Raw genomic sequence first — 16108 nt, 5'->3', positions numbered from 1 at the left:
TGCTGATGGCTGACTGGAAAGTTAGACAGGAGGGGGCTTGGTAAAGCTGACAAACTCACACTTGCTGGTTTGGGATCGCAAACTGGTTTCTCCTGCTATCTTACAAAGTCAGTTCTCGTTTTTACTCACCCTTAGCCGGGCTCTCTCATTTCCTCTGCCTCCTGTAATTAACCCACTGATTCACGTTCCTCTGTTTCCCTCAGGTGCTGAAAGATCAGGACCAGAGGACTCCCTGCACTCTTCCCAGCCTTCCTGAGGAGAAGCGGTGGAAGGCAGCCGCGGGGCGCCGTGGCCAGACCTCCCTGGCAGGCCGGCCACCATGGAGACGCTGTCCCAGGACTCCCTGCTGGAGTGCCAGATCTGCTTCAACTACTACAGCCCGCGCCGGCGGCCCAAGCTGCTGGACTGCAAGCACACGTGCTGCTCGGTGTGCCTGCAGCAGATGAGGACCAGCCAGAAGGACCTGCGGTGTCCCTGGTGCCGTGGCATCACCAAGCTGCCGCCGGGCTACTCCGTGTCGCAGCTGCCCGATGACCCCGAGGTGATCGCCGTCATCGCCATCCCCCACGCCTCCGAGCACACCCCCGTCTTCATCAAACTCCCGAGCAACGGGTGCTACATGCTGCCCCTTCCTCTCTCCAAGGAGAGGGCCCTGCTGCCGGGAGACATCGGCTGCCGCCTCCTGCCCGGCAGCCAGCAGAAGTCCCTGGCGGTGGTGACGATCCCGGCGGAGCAGCAGCCGCTGCAGGGCGGCCTCCCTGCCGAGGTGGGCGCGGAGGAGCCCGACCGCAGAGGCGTGGTGAAGAGCTCCACCTGGTCGGGGGTGTGCACTGTCATCCTGGTGGCCTGCGTCTTGGTCTTTCTCCTGGGCATCGTCCTCCACAACATGTCGTGCATTTCCAAGCGCTTCACGGTGATCTCGTGCGGCTGAGGCGTTGCGGGGGACGCCCCGGGGGTGCCCGCCCAGGGGATAGGGTGGTGGTGGTGGTGGTGGTGGTGGTGGTGGTGGGATCGAGCAAGACAATTCACCGCAACTTTGGCCGACGGCTGCAGGACGCTTTGCTCCGAGACGGCGGTGCGCCAGCCTGGCCCCAGCCCTTGGCGGCCTGCGGAGAAAACCACGTCCCCTGCCTGATGGCAACAGCACTGAGGAGGACTGCATGCATCACCATAATCATTTATCAAAGGGACTGTAATTTACGGTGATTTTTATCGTGTTATGAGATTAAAGACATCTGCGTAGCTGGTTAATACTGTAAAGTATGCGGTAAGAGCTCTTCTCTAACCACAGTAGATCAAAATCAAAACTGCTCCATGTAGAATTAAAGGAGACCTGGCGTGTGACTCAGCGAGAGGTGTTCGATACCAACCCACACGTGTTGTTTTTTAATTGAGGGAGGGAAGGGGGAGACTTGTAAAACTGCGAAATCATTTAGCTGGCAAGGCATTTTATATGTTTTAAACTGCACATTAATTAAACCGAGTTAGGAGGTTGTATAATAGTTTTTAAAAGGAAACATTTTACAAGCAATTGTTTGGTTCTGTGGTGTGTGTTTTTTGCCTCTCTGTTTCTCTTCGCTTTCCCCCTTTGTTTGTGGCTGTAGAGAAGTGGCGCTTCAAGAATCTCCTGTGTGAAGGAGCTTCCCAGCAGGGCAGCAAAGTGGGCTAGGAGGAATGCCTGACAATGCAGCCGAAACATTTCTGCCTAACCGGCTTCACGTGAAGGATGGCTTTGAGCGGTGAACGCTGGACATGCTGTTTTACCTCTGATCTGGCAACAGGGCTTCCTGCAGACCTTGCCTTCATAGCCATTAGTGAAGAAATGGGTCAGGAGAAGTCCTAGGACTCCTTCCTGCAAGGGCGTGGTAGCAAATTGTCCTTCCTTTTCTTTTTCCAGAGGTTGGGTTCTCTTAATTTTTTCAGAAGATTTTAGACCTATTTTGCCTCCCTCTCTCCTAGGAGATAGAGCTTGTGCACCCATTGGTGCTGTAAAAGAGAGGTTGCTCTAAGGAAGCCTCAGCATCCCAACAGACTGAGTACCCTTTTGTGCAATTATCTAATAAGAGCCAGTGACAGAGCTGGGATAAGAATACAGGATAACCCAACCCCCTCCTGGGTTGCACTGCACCTCCTAAATCACTGTGGCTGTCCTGGTGTCGAAATGTCTGGGTGAGCATGATGGACCTTTCCCCACATTTCATATAAATGTTGGTGTTCATTAGGACAGACTTGGGAGGAAACAAACAAAAAAAAGCACGGGTAATATCCCCCTCCACCTATGAATGTCCTAAAAGACAGAAAGAGCCTGAACCTGCACTTCAGCAGCACCTTGCTCCATAAAGCAGTCCCACTAGCTTTTGTAATCCTGTTTGTAAGTTAAGTACAACTCTGTGAATTTGGGTATTTGGCAAGTCTGAAAGCTGAAATTTGTTTGAGATTTAAGGATCAGATTTAAGGGGCACGTGGCAGAAAGACCTTTAATAAGGCAGGAAAAGCTATTGATTTGCACTGGTTCTTTTTGCAAGTACAAACTGTGAGCAATTGCCTAAGCATAACCTCCCTGTCGAGTGAACTCTTGTCCTCCACCTAGTGCTCTTTCTAGTAATTAATTAGAAATTGCTCAATGCTGTACTATAACACTGGAGAACATAACATTGACTATACAGTGCCCGAGTTGGCTGTGTAGATGGTGTTGGCTTTCTGATGTTGTCACCAAATCCAGTATCTGGTTCACAATAAACCTTCTCAACTCCAACTTCTGTCAGCATACCTCTGACTTAGCGCTGGATTTCTTCCCCTCCTGGTTCACAACCCACCCTTTTCTTCCTCGATTTCTGTTTCACTGCAGAACAGCATAAACATATGGTGCTTAATTGTTACGGTGTGTGTAGGGTCGTGTATGGAGAGGAACGATTGTGCTGAATTTTATCTACTGTCACATGTATTCATAGCACAGAAAAAAAAACACAACATAATCCTCAGAGAACACATTCAATGCCTTTTTCATGTAGGTCCAAGCGCCTGACTTACAGTATTGTAATACATTGACACCTCTCAGCAGCGCATCTTACTTGGTTGCAGTAGGGAGCAACGGGAACTCCAAAACGTGTCTTGTAAACGGCCCTGTCACCAGTAGGTAGCCAGATTTCTGCTGACATCCACGCTGTGCTGCTTGGTACGTGAAGGAAAGCCGGTTCACCAAAAAATCTTGCCTTTATAGACTCTGAAGGAAGTGACCAGACACGGGACGTGACCCTCTACTGCCTTATTCCCTGTAGCAACTGATGCTTATACCAGGAGTATAGAGCATAGCTGGGAGATCCTCCCAGAGTGGCGCGGAAGCGTTTTGTGCCAAACTGCATTTGTTTGAGTTGTCGCTGGCTGCACAAAAACACGAGGCAGGCAGAGAGCAGGCCTGGGAAGTGACCGTGTGGAGGCCGGCCCCGTGCAGGCTGTGCCTGCCCAACTGCAGCTCTTGGGGCTGAGGTTTCCCCGGCCTCATGGAGAACGGCTGCCTTGAAAACTGTCCCTCTTCATCCCTAGGTGGGAACAATCAGAAATTAGGTTAAAACACCACGCGGCGTAACACGTTGTGCAACAGGCAGGCGTGGGGTTTATCCGGTATTAGTGGCGCAAGTGTTGTATTCGCAGAACACCATCCTGTGTTACGTGATGCAGTCACCTTGTTTCGTTCATACGAATTTCCTGTACTTTTTGTGCCTGCTGAAATGCATGTTTGACCTAATTTCTGATCCAGACGTTTGCCTGCTCGCAGCCTTGTGTAAGAGCAATAAGTAAAACCTCAAGATTTCTGTCGGCGTGCGTGTGCGGTGTGTACGTTAATTCCTTTTCTTCAAGAAGTTCTGGAGATGTTTTTTTGTTCTGGCTTTAGACTGTGACTATCATTACAAATTTGCAACTGCCATGTCATGTTGGATCGCCTGGCGTATTTGCTGACTTGTATACAAGTGAACCGAATAGTTTGTTGTAATGTACAGTGTTAAAATGTTTCTCAAGTCTGTCGACAGTCACACTACTTCAAAAATGCAGTGCAGCCTATCCCATTCCGTGGTCCAGTACCTGGCATTGAAAAGTGATACTGCTGTATACACATCTGTTTTTCGTTTTTATTTTTAAACACACATTTCTTTGTAGGTTTTCTCTGTGGAGACATTTGGACCTGTCTAAAGCCCAGGTTCTGGGCTAATTTTTGTTCCCTGGTGTCCAGTAAGAAGTCAGTCACTGCTCAGTTCCACCAAAAAAAAAATAATAAAAAAAAAATAAAAAGACTTCTGTGACTCCAGTGCTGTTTGAGCAGCCAGGTGGTTGTGGGAAGTACAAATGCACCTGCATTTTTAGAACAAATTGCTCCATGTGAATGCTGTCTATTTATTTGCTTGTTTAATGCGAAGGATGTGTGTACTGGGGTCCAGCTTCTTTGTTACCCTGGGAGCTCCCAACTTCCATTTTGGGCTTGTGCTTTCCTGGCAAACAGACTTCAGGGGTCACTCTGTGAAATTTGGTTCAGTGAATTTTAAAAAATCCGGATACGCAGTTTTGTTACGCGGGATTTTTTGGTTGTGGGAAATTGTGTTTGGTGATTCTTCACGCTTAAGCAAGATGTAAAGGAGCCTGGATGTTTTGTATACATGGAGCAACCATGAGTCCAAACTTTCATCTTTATTAATGAAGCTCAGTCTGAATAAAACATTAGCAGGAAAAGAATGATACCAAGTGAGTTACGCTACCTCTGTTACTTTGCCATCAAGTGAAGAGCATGGATGGGAATTTGGCAGAATTGCTCCGTATTTTACGAGGGGTTGGCGGAAATTTGATTCGTAGTGTTTTAAGGCAAAGTGTTAAGTGTGTGGGCTGTGGCATGTGGTGAAAGCATTTTCACATTTCATTACCTTGGAGTATGAAATTATTGCTGAAGACTGCTGAGCCGCACAGCAGATTTTTTTGTGTGTGTGTGTGTTTTAATCAGATGATTTACAAGTTTTAAGTAAACTTTTTGCTTATGGAAGCGAGGGATTGTTGGCTTTTATTTTAAGCATGTGTTGTACAGACTGGCAGGCTGGCTCCCCCTTCCCAGTCCTGTTCGTGCCACTGGAGCCCTGGGCAGCCAACCTCTGTAATATGGCAAAGGCTTTTCTGGAACAGAGAGGGCTGATTTGTTCTGGCTTTGTTACATTCAAAACAGGGCTAGAATGAAACCAAACAATTCATACATGATTTGGGCTCTACTGCCAGTGTCCAGGCATCGAAAGCTTCTCGCACCCGTCTACTGCCTAAACTGGTCCAAGCCTCTCTGCTCCCTGCCTCTTCTCACAGGAGTGCCAAGCAGTGGAGGACGTTGCCTCACAGGCACAGTGAATACATCTCACGTAAATTTTTGGGTTGAAACATCTCCTTATCCTAATTGCACATAAAGCAAGGCTTGAAATGTCTCTTTTCCCAGACTTTTTCTGTGGGTGGATGAGGGTGAGGGAGTGAGGGAGGAGCTGCATGGGAGCAAATCAGTCCCAGCATCGTCCAGGAGGCTGTTGAAGGATCTGCTGGCCCTGAAGGCAAAAGTTTTCATGCAAGAACTTCAGCAAGGCAAGGCTGTCTGGAAACGCTGCAGTGGGTTTACAGCATGTTAGTGACCTTTCTGGTGCTGTACGCTGTCCGTGGGCCTGACAGCTGGGGCTGTTCTGTCCTTTCTCTTTGTCACTTTGCCTCTTGCCTGCTCGTGTCAACAAAGCTGCTTGCTCCATCTTCAAGTAGAACGATTTTACAGACGTTTCTCGAGTTGCCTCGAGCATCCCTAATGAAAAAACAAAACAAAACAAAAACAACCTTCTACGTTCAGCAAAATTTAATGCTTAATAAATGCATTTTTCCAAGCATCTCCTTATGCTTCAGTAAACTTTTAGTTTTAGTTCTAAATAATTCCTACAATTTTTTATGCAAAGCATGTTCTTGTACATCTGAAGCAATTCTGAGAGATAGGTAAAATACACAGACAGAAGAAAATATTTCATTTTTCCCTCCCACAGTCCCCTTCAGCTTTACACAAGTCTGTGTCCCCAGTTGTATCACGCACCTGAGCATGGCGATGAGATGGGGGCTTGTGGGCATGCACTGAGCCCCTGTATGTATGAGCACAGAGAACTGTTACCATTTTTAGGGGAGGACAGTAAGGATGCAACGTGCTCTCATGGAGCAGAGAGGCCAAGAGGATTAGTAAAAGGGCCTCGGGCTGTTGTATCTCAGGGAGGTCACGTACTGGTGCTGAGATAGCACAGTAGCATGAAGTGTAGGCATTGCTACCTGGTTTTCACAGGGGATGAGTTGCCGCTCCCTCCGAGCTGCCTTCTGCAAACACACCAAGTGCTGTAGCATGGGACCAACTGCTCCAGAGGGGACATCTGGTCTGGGGCTCAGGTGAGGGCCCACATCGTTGCTCTGTGCCTCCAGGCTGGGGTGTCCACCCAAAAGAGAACCAAGAGACATAGATGTCAGGGTTTTTAGCATATTGGGGGCCTGTGTAAGCTCAGGGTCTTCAGAAGCTGTAGTATAACACACTCCTGAAGCTTGAATGTGACATACAGACTTGGCCTGAACAGGCTTTAAGGAGAGTAGAAAAGGTGCAGTAGAAGAAGGACACCTGGAAATGAGCAAGCAATCGGTCGGTAGCCTAGAATTTCAGATCCGTATGTGCAAAACCATCTACTGGGCGCATTTTGTAGTGGACTGCATGTATCGTTTCTGTCAAATGGTATCTCAAGGATACCTTGGCTGTGAAGCTCCAGATTTTGCTGTTTTCTTCACTGCCTCTGAGATGGAGGCTGTGTATTTCATTAGCGTAGTTTTCCACCTAACTTGATGGGTGGACAGAAATATTGTAGGGTGCTGAAGCATCAGGACTCAGATAGAGGCTAAACAGGAGTTCAACCGAAAGAAGTTGGGATTAAAAAAAAAAAAAGAAAAGGCAAAGTACTGAGTCCTCAGCATGTGCGGATCTGTCCTGTTGTTTAAAATAAACACTTTTTTTTTCTTTTTTTTTTTTTTAATGGTTGTCTCCCAGGACAAATAGTGAAGTTCATGAACAAAAGTTGGTAATGCCAAACAACTAAGGATAGGATTTATTGAATCTGTTAGATCTGAGAAGCTGAAAACAGAAGAAGTGGCTATTTTGTACTGCTAATATCCAATTTACAAGACATAAAACAGGAAGACCAGAGCAGAGGTCTGTGGCTTTCTGCTTTAGTTTTCAAGATGTAGTAAATAGAAGAACTGAGAAACGTGAGTAGCTTCATGCTTGAGGTTATTTATTTGCCTGTCTTGAGAACTACAAAAGAAAGTGTGTGTGCTGTCACCGTGCCAATCGATTTTGGAAGCACTGCCCCATAGGTCCCTGTGTAACTGTCTAGATCTGGGGTTTGTTTGCTTAAGAGACATCTGAATGTGCATCAACATCTGGAAAAAAAAAAAAAAAAAAAAAAAAGTCCCTTCCCCTGCAAGATGGCTTGGCACTGTAAAGTAAAGTATGTGACCTTGCTTTGAAGAATTTAAGAAGGGCGATGTATCTTAGCAGTGCTTTCAATGCAGCCTGTCTCTGGTAGGTGCATGTGGCTGAATAAAAGGGAGCTCAGTTTCTGGGCATGGCCAATTTGCTGATTGAACTGCAAATGAATAATTTTGTGCTTAAATTATTCGGAATAACGGTCACAGATGTTTCTCAAAGATTTGCTTAAGAAACGTATTGGAATATTTGGGACGTGATTCAGGAAAATATGTTAACTGAGAAAGCACTAAAGCATTAAATCTAAGGAGGATGGATTTACTCATCCACTAAATGTTTTCTTGACGAGAGGTGGGCTTTACACCTAGGTGCTTTTTCTTGATAGTTGGGTAATCTGCATCATTCTTAAAGAACATGTGAAGTAATAAGCTGTGCTTAGGGGGAAGATTTTACTTTGATATTTGAAAGCATACTGCTTAGTAGAGGCTCTTCAATCCCCCAAGGCAGCTGTTTTCAAGCATTCGAGTGTAGAAACCTGTATTTCTATAACTGCTTTTTTTAATTGCTGATCGCACATAGCTGAGAATTCTTAACTCATGTTGGGAGGAGAAAAAAGAAAAAGAAAAAGCAGACAGTCCAAACCCACACCAAAACCCAGAGTGATGATGATTTAAAAAACTCGGGAGAAATAAATTGAATTCTAATCGCCTCTTCTCCTTCGGTGTTGAAATGCTGAGGGATTTGCTATAAACCTACAGGTTGATACAGCTGAATCCCCGCTTAATGATTATATTTGCTAAACTGGCTAACCGCAATGGCTACATAGAGTGCTGGTTCTTTTCCTTTCTGACCTCATCTGGTTTAGAGAAGACAAGATTTGGACAGTTGTAGCTGGATTGAACAGCATGATAACAGTTGTAAAATGTTACCAGCAAGGAGTGTAGTTTTTGTGATAAACAAAGCATTGCAACACTGAATGTCTTTCGGCAGCCATCCAGGCAGAACAAGCATGCAGCAACTCTGACAAACCCCAGGGATCGAGGGAAATGCTGTTGAGGAGTAGTGGATAAATGAGGATATTTTTTAATACCCTAGATAGCGCCTGTGTTTGTTATTGCTGATACCTGACATCTTTGGGTTTGGGTTCTTTCTTTTGTCCTTCGTAACAAGGAGCCTAAAAAGCACTTTATAGTGCTTCCTTGCGAGACTGCCATCTCCCGTTTCCTTTTCTCCTGCCTATTGTTTCGCCAGCCTGTTTCCCGGCAGATTTGCAAGAAGAAACCCATCTCAGTCTGAGTGACTGCAAATTTCTGTGGCCTTTTCAGTGATGAAAATGATAACAAGTTTCCACACAAATAGGAACATTTCCAGGGCTTTACACAGTCTTATGTGTAATAGCCCTTTCATCTGCTGTCATTATCACCAGCCTTCTCTAAATAAATATTTTTTATTATTATACCTTTCAAAATACTAAAGCCCTACTATTTTTTTTTTGAAGAAAAGAAAACAAAACAACAACAAAAAGCAATAGCAGAATAAGAGGCAAAACAGATTGGAGACGAGAAACTATTCACACAACCTGATTTTAAAAATAAGATAAATGCTTAGCAGCTCCTTTTTGTTGCAGTTCTAGTGCATTAGTGACATTAATTTTGTGATTCCGCTCTGTTTGGTGGGGGAGGGAGAGAAGGAAGAAGAAAATCCATATTCATGGCTTGGATTAGGTCTGCTGAGTTTCAAATTGTATGTATGTGCTTCTGTTTTGTAATACCTCATAAACCTCCTAACAGCTGAAAACTGCAATAGCACCAAAATCTTAATGAAATGTCACGTGCTGCCTATTAAATTCAAAATGCTCGCTGAAATGTGCAAAGCCTGGACTTTCTGGGGTTTGCACAGAGAGCACGACGTGTGGAATTAGCTCTGATTGTCAGTTCTCCGAGATCAAACTCGGGTCTCACGCCTCATTTAGAGCAGTTAGTGGGCTCAGCCTGCGAGGATCATCGTCACACGTCCTATACGCAGTGGCAGTCCTCGCTTTATATGTCTGCAAAAAGCAGCCTTTCACGAGGAGACATTTACCAATTCTGAGGGCAAATCATCCCTCTCCTTAAGAAACTGTTAAATCCTCGATGGGGTCAGCGACCTGACTTTTGCTAAAGAAGATGGGAATTTGGTTAAAATCACTTTTGCACAGCCTGTAGCCCCAGCCGAGTTTGCTTGCATGGCCCAAGGGGAGAGGGTGCCCCGGGGCTGGTATTGAACCGGCTGGAACATGACCATGACCTTCCGCAGACCTCTGTTGGAACAACAGCTCTGTAAGGACACGCAGGGAATGTTCTCCCTGCTGAAATAGCCGAGCACATCATCTCTGGTTAGGCTCCGGGGTCTCACGGTTGCTTTGCTCCAGATGGGATTATTAAGTTTGAAGGGAACGTGAGACCCTTTCTGCAAGGTTCCTTCAGCTTTCTGAGTTGTAACAAATGCAGAGCTCTCCTGGCCACCCCGCATCCCGTGAAATGGAAAACTTGTCCTTCTTTTATTCAGCTCCAGGTACGGAAGGTAGTCTCAAGGTGGGCTGCTTGTTGCAGGCTGCTGCATCGGCTGCTGCGCTGAGGTTTAGCACTCTGGTCAGGTGCTCTTGTGGTGGGCTCTAAAAAGTGTTTCTCGTCCTTCCACTTCCCCTCCCCAGACTCACTTTGCTTATAACTGTTTTGGAAAAACAAAAAGCAAAAACAGGCCCTAGGAAAAACAAAAAGAAGAGTAAAGCTGTTCTTAATTCAGGCCACGTTTATACCATCTGCTCTGGATCTATTTAAACACTGTTGGGAGAAAGCAGAGGCGCCCCTGAATTTCGGCTGTGCTCCCAGTGAATCCCAGCAGGCTTCCCGTTTTGGAGCCTGAAGCTTGCTAAGCAGAAGACCTTTGAGAATAAAAATATCTGTAAGTCCTGGGAGTAAGCAGATGGGCTCCACGGCTGCTGGAAAAGGCGGAGGGAGCAGCGGCAGCCCCTGCAGCCAGGCGCTGGGCCCGATGGTTTGGCACTGGTGGGCTGGTGTGGGGAGGGTAGGGCAGGCACGTACTCCCCAGGGGAGCTGCCTGTCAGCTTCCTAGAGGGTATTTCAGGCTCCCTGTGGCTGATATCCATTCAGGTGACTTTAGCTGCAGAAGCCCAAATCACTCCAAAGGCATCGCAAGTGAGCTGTGATCTACAGCAGCCTATAAACCCCGTCCCACAGGGCCTTTGTGCTAGCCCTATTAGCAAAGGTTTCTGCATTACTAAGGGAGGTAGGAAGGAGGGGGGGCCTTTTACTATTATTTTTTTTTCTTTGGATGAATGCAAATAAACTCTGCCAGGTGTTAAAACAAACCAGCAAAGGAGAAGTGCTGCACGGTCATTACGTCAGCTGAAGCGTCCTCAGTGCAGCTTGGAAGCGAGAGCTCCAGCTCAGTGCCGACGGGAAGACGTGTGCACGTACTCGTGCACTTGGTCCATTAGTTAAAGCAAGAGCTGAACGAAGGGCTGGCTCTTGTTTTCAGAACAGAAGGCAGACGTGCTCCCCTCTGCCTGGTGGCGCCGATGTCCTCTTCCCTACCACCCCTTAACAGTTGCACCAGAAGCTGGAAGGTTGACTCTAGCCTCAGGCACGCGGGTCTTACCTGGCTCTCCTACAGCCCTGCCACCATCTCTGCTCCTTGTTTTACGCTCTGTTTTACATGTTCCTTTGCCCTCTGAAGGCTCCCTCCCCACCCCTCGTTAATTATATTCCAGCTAAGTGAGCGGGCTGGCACTGTTTGGTGGCTGTGAACTGAAGTCCTTGATGCGTTTCGGAGGCAAGAACACACATAGCATAGCATTAGAAGAATTCCCCCTTTTCTTGCAAAGGGCTACCCAGCCCCTACAGATATATGAGCTGCTGGGCTGCCGTGTCAAAACCTTGCCAAATATTGGCTTTATAAAGGTGAAGTTAAAGCGCTGTCAATAAATCTGAATGTCTGTGGAAGCATTCCTTGCTCGCTTTGTCTGTCCTAGAAGATATCTTAAATGTCGCTGTAACCACCCTCTTCCACTGCCCCTTCTCCCCCCGTTTTAATACGTAGTATTTTTGTAGACCAATCTCTGGAGTCTTGTCCTTTGTATATGTGGAAGCGCTGATTTTATGAGAACTGTTCAGACACATTTGCTATGATTAAAATTCTTTAAAATGATTTTCAATAGACTACTGTGTGATTTTCTTTTTTAATACAAAAAGTAAAATTGGCTGGGACATTCACTCATCGGTTCCACTGAGAGCTTTAATAGAGTAGCGCAGTAATAAAGGAAGAATGAGATCCTCAGCCAAGTTTCAGATGTGTAGAGGTGACTTTCAAGTGGTCCATCAGAAAGGTGCTTTTATGAGTCTGTGAAACAGAGGAAAATAGTGTCTTGTGAATGGTCATGCTCCCCTTCTTTCCCAGGAGAGCTTTGCCTCTACGAGTTTGCCCTTGACTTGGGTGCAAATCTCCATCCTTTGGGACAGGGTCTGTTGTGACATTTCCCTGTGAGTGCTCTGCGATACCCGAGAGTATGGGTGCTTGTGCACGTGCATGCCTGTGCTTACAGATGTATGTCTAGAGATACTCCCTTACCTCCTTAATGGACACATGAATTATAAACACCAAGTTAATGGGCTACTGGTAATAATGAATGTAAACCCAATGACTTCTGAGGAGCTCTGAGGATTTATAATGCCCAAGGTGAGGACCAATAGGTACAGCTAATTTTTTATATTCAGAAATCTCTGATGTTTCCAATGAATGTGTTGCTGTGAGCCAAAGTGCAGCTCATTTTCCTCGTAAATATTCAATTTTAAGCCTGGTTTTCTATGGCAGTGAGATATGTACACTCATGCTCTGTGTCTGTGTGTCCCTTTCCACTGACCTTTCAAATGAAATTTAACATCGTGATAGCCATCTAAAAGATAATTAAATTTCTGTTTTGATGATGTGTAGATAGAAGAGTAAAGGGAAGAGAGAGAGAGATTGTGTATATGCCAAACCAATGAAAAAGGTACAGTGTGGACTTGAATCTTATTAGAAATTAGAAATGGGAGACAATCCCCAATAAATGACTCATCTGGGAGAAAAAAAAAATTAAATTGGAGCTTGCAGTGAACAGTGAGACACCAGTCCATGGGAAATCAGATTTTATTTATGCTTCTCTTCAAGTAATTCTTTTTTTTTTTTTTTTTTTTTTTTTTCTGACATCCAGTCTCTCCTAGCATTTTATATATCCTAGCCTTTTATATATATGTATTTATTCTTCAGTCATGAATTTTGGTGGTACTGGCTGCCTGCATATAGCCCAGGGCAAGTGGAGCTTTGCAGCTGCAAGAGGCTGAATGCCTTCATTAGCAGTGCCGTGCCACAACTTTTATGGCATCACTTTCCATTCAGTGACATTGCACAATTAGGGATGGGACACCCAGTTTCACTGCGATGTGACAGACACCAATTGGCAGACAGGGTCATCGTCAAAGAAGGGAAATGCCTGAAGATGGTGTATTTGCTTGTGTTTTTAATATCAAAAGCAAAGCAAAACCATGGAGTGCTCTGTCATTTATGATAGCTTAGTAAATATGATTGTTTTAGCTGGGACGAACTAAGAGTATAAATTAGGTTTGTCAGGTGAGGTAGCATGTTTTATTAGATGAAGCGATAAGCTGAAGAAAAAAAAATATATACATATATTTTTGTGCCCGCAAGCTCTTCTTCCTCAAGCCTGAAATAAGAGCAGCCTGCATCAAAACTAGATACAGGCAGATGACAGCTGCCCTGAATTTACCTTAGCTATGCCACTTAGTTGGAGTACTGAGAGAGTAAGGGAGATGTGATCTGTGCAGGAGAGAGGAAATTTTATTGAGAGGCAGGAGAGCTCTGAGCCTCTGTGAAGTGGCAGTATCACCAGTGAAAAATTCAAGTGGTTAAGGGAGAAAAGGCCTGGGGGAGACTGATAATGTGGCATAAAATATAGCTATTCAGTAGATCCCGGTCTTGCTGGTGAAGAAATCTCAGTGCTGTGTGGCACCATATAACAAGGACGGGCACCTGGTCAGTGGGAACCCGCTCAGCTATTTGTGTCACATGCATTGTGCGGGGAACATAGGCCATGCCTTGAGGGAGAGCACGATGTGGTACAGGCTTGCCCTGCCAATGTGCCTTTCGGTGCAATGCCTCCTTGGCTTCACCTCCCTGTGGCTGGGGTGTGCCGTGTTGTAGGTGCCCAGTTTGGAGGCCTGATGGGCCCTGTGGTGGGCGAGAAGCCACCACCACGCCGAGCACAGGCCCCGCATGGAGCCCAAGGAGACATCTTGTGCCAAGCGTGGGGTTGGGCAGAGCTACCCAGCTCAAAGCCATAAAAGATCTTGTGTCACCAAAACCACCCCTTCACCACCAGCTGAAGGCATTATAAAAGGCTGCTGGTAGCTGAAGTCTTATGCAAGAAGACAGGTTAAATTATCACGCTGCTTTTCATGGCCTCCTCAGCAATGAATCTGAAGCAGGGAAGTGGGCTGTCGCTTTCAGCATGGAGGAATTTGTCACTGTAGCCAAATTAATGACTGCTTCTTGAAAGTTTCTCCTGCTACCTGAAGGACTGATTTGCTGCCTGCTGTTTGTTATCTATGGCATTTTTAAGCTTCGCCCAGGTGAGCGTATTGCTGGGTGCATTTAATGTCTGAATACAGCCTTCCTAACCTTGATGCTGCTCATTGCTTCATTTTCTTCTTTTGCTGGGGTTGGCGATGGTATTGTAACAATTTACCTTGCTAAAAGCCTGTTATTTATTTCCCTTGCAGCTATGTTAGAGTGAGTTTCCCCTGCTCCTTTGCATGGTCATGCTTGTAAGTTGACCTTGTGCTAGGAGCAGTAAGGCTGCAGTGTTTCGCTGGTATTTTAGGCTGTGCAGTCTCCATCTGAAGATGCAGTGCAAGGATCTCTGTGGTGCCAGAGAAGGGGGAGTGAAGCAAGCAGGTCAGATGAGTGGCTGCAAATGAGCTTGTAAAGTCATAACTGCAAGGCATAGTACCGACTAGCTGATATGCTTTGCTGTCAGTGTTATGAGAATAAACACCCTGAGCTGTGTTTAGTCAACACAGATTTCTGCCAGCACTATCCTGATCTGGGCTTATCACATTTTTTTTTTTTTTCCCTTCTTTTTTCTATGTGCTTCTATCAGCTGTCAGGGCTTGAGAGGTATGGAACAACAGTAGGGGGGCTGCAAGGCAGGGCCCGATTACAAAAAGTAATGGATTAAATTAATCCTAGAGGAAACCTTACTGAGCAGACGGGTGTTGGTTGTGTTCCCTGGCAGGTCTGAAAAATGTATGAGTAGAATAAATACAGTGGCATGGTTGACAATGAATATGCAGTGGTTTTCGTTTTGACACTATCTGTTACCACGGAATACCAAGTCTGCTAACTCCTATGAATTAATTTGAGCCTTTCATCAGCCTTATATACATCTCTTGCTGCTAAGGCATCTGAGGATTCAGTATTGTCTTCACGTTTGTTATATCCAGGACAGACCAAAATCCCCAGACCTCAACAAATGAGATGTCTCCGTGTTCCAGGCTCCTTGTCTTACGTGCATTTAGGAAGAAAAAGAAATAAAGAGCCGTGATTTAGGACATAGTCAGGGGAATCGAAACATACAAATAAACAAGCCAGTATTTTCATTCCTTGCTGCCCTGGTTAGAAGGCCACTACGATTGCCTGTGGCATGCTAACAGCTCCCAAGTTACTGCTCAGCTCAGCAGTGTCCCCAGCCTAATTAATTGGTCACAGGTGTGGATGGGCACATTAATTGCACCAATGTATCACTTTTGAGCAGTCCCAGTCATGCCTGTGTAATGGGAACAATGCAAGTCATGCAGCTTTTTGTGGCGGCTGTACATGGGGGGTGGATAAATCATGAAGGCCCAGTTCTGCCACCTTTATTCTCATGGAGCAAGATACCTTGCGAGGAGAGGTGTTTGAAGCACCGGGACTAATGGCGAATAAAATACTCTCAGCATGAGTAAGTATTGCTGAACAGCAGATTAACACACTAGGCCAAGCACTTATCTAAAATTAAGTGTTTTTTCCTCTACTTACGCCCTGAGATTCCTGCCTCCGATTATGTTTGTTTTGTTTGCTTTGTGTTTTTTTTTTTTTTTTTTTTTTTTTTTTTTTTTTTCTGTGTGCAGTCAAATATTGATAAGAGAGCAGCCTACACAGAGACCAACGGATGGATAAGGTCTCTGTAGCACAGTAAAATAAAAGCACTTGGGTGGAGTTCAGCTGTCTAAATCTTAGGGCAATACTTAACCTATTATTGTCTTCAGCTGGGTTTGAAGTACTAATGTACCTACGCAAGAAAACATATTTACAATGGCTTAGTTAGGAGTTCCCTCTCCAGGAAGAGCTAGAATAAGCAAAACATAGCCTGATACAAGGCCAGATTCCCTATGGACCTACTGAAAGAGGCCTTGCTGAAATCCAAACAGTTGTGTGCTGCTAAATTAGCACACATCCCCTTTGGCACGGGGCTGCTTCAGGCAGACACGTGCTCCCAAGGCC

At 45.7% G+C, this 16108-nt stretch overlaps 1 protein-coding gene across 8 annotated transcripts in view; it reads left to right on the top strand.

Annotated features, from left to right (window-relative positions):
- The window catches only part of RNF152 (ring finger protein 152), a 45305-nt gene extending 40575 nt beyond the window's left edge, over positions 1 to 4730 (top strand). For all 8 annotated transcript variants that reach the window (XM_068670878.1, XM_068670882.1, XM_068670877.1 and 5 more), the window contains one exon: positions 204 to 4730. In XM_068670878.1, the coding sequence (XP_068526979.1) occupies positions 320 to 931 (612 nt within the window). In that variant the 5' untranslated portion in view covers positions 204 to 319 and the 3' untranslated portion in view covers positions 932 to 4730. The remainder of the gene's footprint in view (positions 1 to 203) is intronic.
- Positions 4731 to 16108: the final 11378 nt, after the last annotated feature.

This window comes from Anas acuta, chromosome 2 (assembly GCF_963932015.1).
Source record: "Anas acuta chromosome 2, bAnaAcu1.1, whole genome shotgun sequence".
NCBI classification, from domain to species: Eukaryota; Metazoa; Chordata; class Aves; order Anseriformes; family Anatidae; genus Anas; species Anas acuta.
This window is presented reverse-complemented; position numbering and strand designations above follow the sequence as displayed.